The 9,516-nt window shown below is 31.6% G+C and overlaps 1 protein-coding gene across 1 annotated transcript; it reads left to right on the plus strand.

Annotated features, from left to right (window-relative positions):
• Positions 1 to 4,016: 4,016 nt before the first annotated feature.
• LOC107840154 (basic form of pathogenesis-related protein 1) lies at positions 4,017 to 4,869 on the plus strand. The gene has a single exon (XM_016683906.2). The coding sequence runs from the start codon at positions 4,082 to 4,084 to the stop codon at positions 4,622 to 4,624; it is 543 nt and encodes a 180-aa protein (XP_016539392.2). The 5' UTR covers positions 4,017 to 4,081; the 3' UTR covers positions 4,625 to 4,869.
• The last annotated feature ends 4,647 nt before the right edge of the window (positions 4,870 to 9,516 follow it).

The raw sequence follows: 9,516 nt of genomic DNA on the forward strand, positions 1-9,516 counted from the left end.
AAATTAATGGATTCGTTATAACAATATTTCATAATAGATATATATGTTTCAATAATTATAAAAAGGTTAAATTTAATTATGAGGATCATTCATTATAACAATTTCATTTTCTATCTAATTGATTTTTCATGTTATATTTTATTTATCTATGACAACAACATTCTTCTCATAACAATAATAATATTCATTATAACAGTATGCTAGCTTTTTGTAATAGATGGATTTGGCTCCTCTACATTTTTACTCTCTCCATTTTTTTCAAGTTTCTATTGGTAACATATGACATAGTTCAAATTGAATGGGTAAAATCTAATTATTCTAAAATACAACTCTAATTATAGTTTAGATAATAAATACATTATATATTTAGTTTTAAAAAATATTTTGATCCCACATTCTTACAAATATGTTCATAAATAACGCGACAAAAAAAATTCTCTTCCTACGCAAGAATTCCATCTTTTAATTTATTTGTCAATTAATTTTTTTTATTTTCTATTTTTTTTGTAACTTTTTTTTTAATAATTATCTTTTTTTTTTTTTTAAAGTGGGTGAAATAAAGTAGGAGAAATAATCGGCTCTTCTATTTTAAATTAACTTTTTATCACCTTTTTGGAACTTTTTTTTTTAAATTAGATATTTTAATTTCTTTGAAATAAGTGAAATAAAATAGGGGAAAATGAGAGAAATCTCTCGTAATCTAAATTAATTTTTTTATTGTTTTATTTTTTCAAAAATATTTTTTTCTTTAACAATCATCTGTTTTATTTTCTTTAAAATGAGTGAAATAAATAAGGGGAACATAGGTGAAATAAAGTAGGAGAACTTATCCGCTCTCCTATTTTATTTCGTCTATTTTAAAGAAAATAAATAGCTAGTAATTATTAAGGAGGAAGTTCCAAAATGCGATAAAAAGTTTAATTTAAATAGAAATTAAAAGTTGGACCATGAGTATGAAAAAAAATTAGGAAGAAAAGAATTTTTGATGCTATATAAAAGAAAATTAGGAAGAAAAGAATTTTTGTTGCTATATTTATGGACATGATAATATGTTGCTAAAATTGTGGGATTACAATAATTTTTTAAACTAAATATATAATGTATTTATTATCTAAATCATGATTAGAGATTTATTTAGAATAGTTAAACCTTATCCATTCAATTTAAACTATGTCATATATATGCCACTAATCAAGATAAGAACTTGAAAAAAATAGAAAGAGTGAAAATGAAGAGGAGTCGGATCCGTAATAGATGACCCTTCTGTAACAATCATACTTAAATTTATGTAGCAATATTTTAAAAGAAATATATTAAATATAAAATAAAATATTAAAATGTTTGTAATAATCATTATTAATATCATGAATATAGAAAAATTTCAAATATGATTATCGTCTAAAAGGAAAAGTACTGTATCAAAATAGTGTTCATTAATTATGGAACAACTAGTTTTGAATTTATTATTTATGTCTTAGTCTTTTCAATTTTTTATTAACGAATTATGGAAATTAATCGAGAATATAAATTTAAAAAGTATTTAATTTTTATTTATAACATAACACGTATAAAATCTAATTTACATATTTTTATTTGTAATAGCTAAATAAAATTTAAATGTCAATTTATATTTATAACATCAACTCACTGATATTATAGCAATTATGACACTTTCGTACAAATATTATTACTATAAAAAAATCTAATAATATATTAATCATTGATTTGATGTAAACACCTTAGATAGTTAATTTTGTCACATCTTATTAGCTAGCTCAGTTTTCTTGCTTCAACTATGTCATGTAAGATTTACGTTACCCAAGCTTAGACATAGTATATAAGAAGCTATTTGAATTGATTTATTTTTAAGTGTTTTGAATTTTTAAATATTATTTTATTTTTAAATATATTTGACAAAAACAAAAAGAATTTTTAAATATTTACTTTTGTACTTAAAAAATATATAAAAAAAAAACAAAAATTAAAAATAAACCACCATCTACTTTTTAACTTTTGACTTTTAGCAACACCCTCTGACTTTAATGGGTTCCTGAAAATTATTTTCCAAGTCAATGCAAAAAAAAATATATTGTGTTCAAAGAATAAAATGAAAGAAAATAATGATTTATTGGAGTTGTTCCGAGAAAATGGTCTAAAATTCCTCAAATTTATACTCAAAATTTCAACTGCACACTTCATCTTTAGGGGATTTCTATGACCCCCCTATCTATTTAAAATTGAAATTATTACCCCCTTAAAAACTCACAACCACATATGTATTGGGAAGTGATTATCACGCTGTCCACGTAATGCCACATAATATTACCACCTAATATTTTATTTTATTATAAAAAATTAATTATTTTACTTTTTCTTTTAATATTTTCTTTTTCTCTTTCCTTTTTCATTCTCCTTTCTCTTTTCTTTTTTCCTTATCTGTAAATTCTTCACCTTTCATTTTTTGAACGATCGGAGAGGCAACAAGATGGTGAAGAAAATGACTGCAAATAAATATTACGTGAATTTCAAGCCATAGAATCCGAATCAAATCTAAACTGATCAAAGAAAAATCTACAATAATCTTTCTTCTTAATTTGGAATTGAAAATGAAAAAGTATATCTTGTTAATTTTATTTTAGATTTGCTTAATTTTAGAGTCGAATTGAGGAGTTAAAAAGTTGGAATAAGCGTCGGAGATCGAATAAATTGTTGTTGTTGTTGTTAATTTTGCAAAGGAAGCTCTTTCTTTCTCTCTCGTTTTTTCTTTTATTTTTTTGCTTCAAGAAAATTTAGTGCTTTAGGCTTATTGGTGTGAATTTTTTCTAAGAAAAAAGAACGAATCTCATCAACTCTATTTTCATCTTTTTTTTTGTAACTTTGTATCATTTTTCATGAAATTTTGAATTTTCTGTTTAAAATGAAATAAATAGATTTTTTTGTGGATTTTATATTTGGACACATCCATGAATTAAATAGAGAAAGATGAAGAAGAAAATGAATTGGAGATGAGAAATTAATCTTGGACACCATTGATGAGTTCTTGAACCTTTTTGTTTTGAGAAAGAGAAGCAGAAGAAGAAACAAAACGTATAAGGCAAAAAAACCTTTTTGTTTTGAATCTTTTTGAAGAAAATTATTAACCCTAAAGCTTTAATTTAGAATTTGAAAGTTTTTAAATGGTAGACAACAAAATTCAAACTTCAAGCTTTGAAAATGACAAAAAAAAAAAGAAGGAAAAAGATGGAGGATTTAATGGCTAAGAAATGAGGATTTTTTAAAAAGAAAATTAAAAAAAAATAAATTTACACATGGCTTAATAAATGCAGATTTGTGTACTTTAGACAAGTTTCACGCGCCTAAGGAAAGTGTACACCTTCTTGGATAGGTCAGCATTTTAGAATCACAAAATATCAAAAATAAAGGTTCAAAGGGATAATAGGATTTTTTATAAAAGGTTCAAAGAGGTAATAAAACTTTTATAAAATTTGAGCGTGTAGTTGAAATTTCAGATAAAGATTGAAGGGGTTATGGACAATTTTGTCGAGTTGTTCCAGCAATCACGTATTATCGAGAATGACTAGTCTTCACCAACCCCGCCCCAAAAAAAAAAAAAAAGAGAATGACTATTGACTAGTCACCACTCACCAGTGATAGTACTTGATTATCACTTCAACAAATAGTTGCATAATGTGACATGACATTCATATGAACTATGTTAACAATTTATATTTTGTCGTTTTAATTTTTCTTATTGACCTGATTTTAATTTGATATAATTTTTTTTTTTAAAAAAAATAATTTTATAATGATAAACTAGAAATATGAATAATGTATTAAAATATCTTTTGACCTTGTGATCTTAAATATATCATATAAAAATTTAAAAAAATTTAAAAGTTGTTAAAAAAAAAAAGAACTTTTTAAAATAAACTATCAAGGAAATTACTACAAACAAATTGAAATTGAGAGAAACTAAACTATCAATTATATTCAATCCCTTTCACAAATTGTAGACTATTTGACTCTTCTTCCCTATATAAAACCCACCCAAATTATTCCTTGATTCTCATCAATACTCATAATGGGACTCTCCAATTCCTTAATTGTTTGTTTTCTAATTACCTTTTCTATATTTCACTCATCACAAGCTCAAGATTCTCCTCAAGATTATCTTAACGCTCACAATGAAGCTCGTAGACAAATTGGGGTCGGCTCTATGACATGGGACAATAAGCTAGAGGCCTTTGCCCAAAATTATGCCAATAAAAGAATTGGGGATTGCCGGATGCAGCACTCCAGTGGCCCTTACGGCGAAAACCTAGCTGTTGGCTACCCTCAGCTCCATGCTGCTGGTGCCGTGAAAATGTGGGTCAATGAGAATCAATGGTACAATTATAATACAAATACTTGTGCACCAGAAAAAGTATGTGGACACTATACTCAGGTTGTGTGGCAAAACTCGGTACGTCTTGGTTGTGCTAGGGTACGTTGCAACAACGGATCGTATTTTATAATTTGCAATTATGATCCACCAGGTAACTGGAGAGGAAAACGTCCCTATGGTGATCTTGAAGAACAACAACTGGCCTTCGATTCCAAGTTGGAACTTCCCAGTGATGTCTAAGAGTAAATAAAATCATGAATAATGCTTAATTCACGTATTAATGAAAATAAAACCCAGTACTATTTGCTATATATGTTGGATGTTATCTTACTAGCTCAGTTGGATAATTATCCAATGGTGCAGATCTAGTGACTGGTTAATCTAGGGGAAATATGTTGTCTACATTGATATTCATATGGACCCTTGCATGTTGTTTAATTTAATCCAATCACTTTATATATGAGTATTTTGTCTACTTTATTTTATTCATGTTCCTATTTTACAACTTTGGCACTATGGGGTGTGGGTTGTATTTTCTAGTTTAAATCTATATACGGACAATATACTATTTTTTTACACACTATTAATTAAGTCATCAAGAAATAATTCATAACAACAAATAAATTAATATAACCTCGAAAATCTGCTACAACATCTGAGCATGTTAAATACTCTGATAAATTAAAATTATTTTTACGTACACTAACATAATGTGTGCAAGTTAAATAGGTAATTTTGACCGTTGTACTAATTCACAAGCCTATTTTTGTTAATTGTTTTATATACATTTCTAAGTGTTCTATCTTGATATGATATAATATTTTTTGGACCGCTACTCCTACTTTTCGGGTGTGCATGGTGTAAACGCAACAACAACAACAACAACAACAACAAATTCAGTGTATTCTCATAAAGTGAGGTCTAGGGAGGGTAAAATGTACGTAGTCCATGTCACTACCTCCGAAGAAGTAGAGAGGCTGTTTCCGATAGACCCTCGGCTTAGGCTAAAGAATAGTACACAAGGTCGTAGTGATACATGAAGCAGGATGGATGACATAACGTAAATAAGGACTAAGCAATAATAAAATAGATATCATAGATATATGAAATAAGAGAAATATGAGTAACTGAAAAAAAGAAAAAAGAGATAGGACACCCACCTTGTAGTAATACACACCCACAGACCAAAGACACCAACCACACAAACCCTACTAACTAGGGGCTCCTACTAATGGACACAATCCTATGCTTACTAACCCAGCTACACAAGATCTCTACTAACATCTTGCTACAACCCACACACTCACAATAGCCTTCTATCCTTATCCACAACCTCCACAGCTTCCTATCTAGGGTCATGTCCTCAGTAAGATGCTCCATGTCATGTCTAATTACCTATCTCCAGTATTTTTTCGGCCTGCCTCTACTCCTTCTAAAGTCATCAAAAGCTAACCTCTCGCACCTACGAACTGGGGCATCCGTGCCCCTCCTCATCACATGTCCAAACTATTTCAGCCTTTCTTCTCGCAACTTGTCCTCCACCGAAGCCACTCCCATCTTCTCCCTGATAGTCTCATTCCTAACTTTATCCCCTCTAGTAAGTCCACACATCCAACGCAACATTCTCATTTTTGCCACCATCAATCGTTGAATGTGGGAGTTTTTGACTGGCAAACACTCCGCTCCATATAGCATGGCCGGCCGGACTGCCACTCTGTAGAATTTGCCTTTAAGCTTAAGGGGAACCTTCTTATCGTACAACACCCTTCATCCAACCTGCTCTAATACGTTTAGAGACATCCTCATTAATCTTGCCATTCCCCTGAATTATAGACCCAAGATACTTAAAACTATCTCTCTTACAAATATTCTAGAATCCAACCTCTCCACCACTTCTTCCATCTGACTCGAGTCACTAAAATTGCATTCCATATATTCCGTCTTCGACCTACTCAACCTAAAATCCTCAGATTCATGGGTTTGTCTCCAAACCTTCAGTCTTTTATTCACACCCTTCCGTGTCTCATCAATCAGCACTACATCATCTGCAAATAACATACACCAAGGCACCTCACCTTGAATACTCCGCATCAATACGTTCATCACCAAAGCAAACAAAAATGGGCTAAGAGTCGATCCCTTATGCAATCCTATCTCGATCGAAAAATGCCTTGAGTCTTCTCCTAGCGTCCTCACTCAGGTCTTCCCTCTATCGTACATGTCATTAATAGCTATGATGTACGCCACCGGGATCCCTCTCACCTCCAATCCTCTCCAAAGAACCTCCTTAAGGACTTTGTCATACGCTTTCTCCAGGTCAATGAACACCATGTGAAAATCCCTCTTCCTCTTCCTATACTGCTCCACAATCTCCTCACCAGGTGGATTGCCTCTGTCGTTGAGTAACCAAGCATAAAACCAAACTGGTTCTCTAAAATAGACACGAACCTCCTCAATCACCGCTCAACCAGCCTCTCCCAAATTTTCATAGTGTGACTCAATTGTTTAATACCCATATAGTTGTTGCAACTCTGAATCTGACCATTGTTTTTATATAACGGAATCATCGTACTCCATCTCCAAGCCTCAGGCATTCTCGTAGTCTTAAAAATGTCATTAAACAAATCAGTCAGCCACCTTAAACCTGCTACACCTGTATATACTTCCAAAAATCCATCGATATCTCGTCAGGCCCCGTTGCTCTACCCCTCCGCATCCTACGAATAGCCTCTCTGACCTCCTCAACCTTAAAACATCTATAGTAACTGAAGTCACTGCTCCCCTTCGAGCGCTCCATCTCCCCTAACTCAATGCCTCTGTTTCTCTTCTCATTCAAAAGTCTATGAAAATACTTCTGCCACCTCTTCTTAATGTGAACATCCTCCACCAAAACTCTACCATCCTCCCCTTTAATGCACTTCACTTGATCGAGGTCACGACCTTTCCTCTCCTTAGCCTTAGCCAGCCTATACAACCTTTTTCCCCCTCCTTTCTCTTTTAACCCCGCATACAAGCACTCAAACGTTGCTGTCTTAGTAGTCGTAATTGCTACTTTAGCCTTCTTTCGTGCTACTTTTTAAACCTCCCTACTCATCTGCTTCTCCTCTTCATCTTTACTCTCAATCAACTTAACATACGCCCCCTTCTTAATCTCCACTTTCTTCTTAACTTCTTCATTCCACCACCAGTCCCCCATATACCGACCTGCCCGACCCTTCGAAATACCCAACACCTCTCTAGCCGTCTTCGTGATGCAACTGGCAACCTTATCCCTCATACCATCCACGTCCCCCATTCTTGCCAACTTCTCCCCTATCTCCTATGCACTAACCGATGTCAAGCTACCCCACCTAATTCTGGTTTGACCCTCTTTGGCTCTACTCTTCCTGCTCCTCTTAATAATCAAGTCCATCACTAAAAGTCTCTGCTGGGTCGAAAGGTGCTCACTTGAAATGACTTTACAGTCCTTACACAAAACCCTATCTTCTTCCCTAAGCAGCAGAAAGTTAATCTGAGTCTTGGCTAACGCGCTTCCGAAGGTAATTAGATGATCCTCCTTCTTCGGAAAGCTCGAATTCACAACCACCAGCCCAAAAGCCCTCGCAAAATCCAACAGAGGAACCCCCTTACCATTTCTATCGCTTAAACCAAAACCTTCATGCACATCGTCATAACCTCGTAACACCCCAACACGGTGTAAATGCAGTGTTGTACGATAACTTTCAAAACACACAGGAAATATAAAGAGCACATGTATACTAAATAAGTCTGGTGCGATGAGCTAACTGCGTTGGTGGGTAATTGATCCCCTGACTGGCCCCCCTAATAGATAGGATACATACATACATACATATATATATATAAATAATTATTATATTATAATATTATAATATATTAAAAGTGTAAATATCCTTAGAAAAGTGATTTGAACTTTTTGTCCTTCATTAAAAGACTTTCCTTTAGACAAAACTGTCTTTTCACTATTTTTTAATTTATTATTTAATTATTTTTTACTATATTAACTAGACTTCCTAAAACATATGGGGACTCCTAAAACATATGGTAGGAGAATTAATTAATATTTTTCTTTCTACCAGACTTCCTAAATTATATGAGACTCCTTAAATATATAGTAAGAGAATTGATTAATATTTTTCTTTCTACTGTTCAATTAGAAAAATACTCCTAAAATAGTACTCTATTAAGGAAATACTTCTAAAAATATTGAGATGTACGTTAAACTAGAAAACAAACTGATTATCCCATTGGGAGAATATAATTGATGTTCATCTAACTTGATTCAATTGCATGTCTAGATTAGTGGATTCTTGATTTTCTAACCCCCAACTTCTTCACTATTTTTGTCAGTATAATAAAATTCAACATGTGTGTATATATACATCTTCTCTTTTTTCATTCAAAATTATTCTTTCGGGTCAAAATTTTAGCTCAGACAAGAATTAGTTGGATCAAAATCAAAGTTTTGTAATCACTATTATATATATATTTTTTATAGTTTACAGGTTGTTGGTTGGCTTTGAAAAATTTCTTGTGTAAAGGTTATGTTTAATTGTATTGTTTTGATATCTTTATTATCTTATTGTTTTATTTTAATTTACAAATGCTAGATCACTACTAAAAAAAAAGAGGAAATCCGACCACAAAAACCTACTACAAGTGGTCAGTTTTTCTCATTTTCCGACCACAAAACCGACCAAAATTTTTGATCGAAAAAGTAGTGGTAGCTTTTTTAAAAACCGACCACAAGTGGTAGGTTTTTTAAAAATATATATATTCATTTTAAAAATTTATTATTATTTTATTTAAATGAAAAAATTAATTTTAGGAAAAAATAAACCGACCACATGTGGTCATTTCTTTATAAAATTAATTTAACTAAAAATCGACCACTTGTGGTCGATTTTTTACAAAAAAATAAACTTAGAAAAACCTACCACATGTGGTCGATATTTTGCAAATATATATATATATATATAGAAAAATCGACCACTTATGTTCAGTTTTTTTGGGAATTTAAAAAAATAATAAAATTGAAAACCCAAATACTGCATGCAACCACAACAGATATATAGAGCAGTAACCAAAATGAAAATACAACAACAAAAAAAAAA

Source organism: Capsicum annuum, chromosome 8 (genome assembly GCF_002878395.1).
Source record: "Capsicum annuum cultivar UCD-10X-F1 chromosome 8, UCD10Xv1.1, whole genome shotgun sequence".
Lineage (NCBI taxonomy): Eukaryota > Viridiplantae > Streptophyta > Magnoliopsida > Solanales > Solanaceae > Capsicum > Capsicum annuum.

Coding starts and splice junctions, on each gene's coding strand:
- LOC107840154 (XM_016683906.2), top strand. CDS start 4,082: ATGGGACTCTCCAATTCCTTAATTGTTTGTTTTCTAATTACCTTTTCT.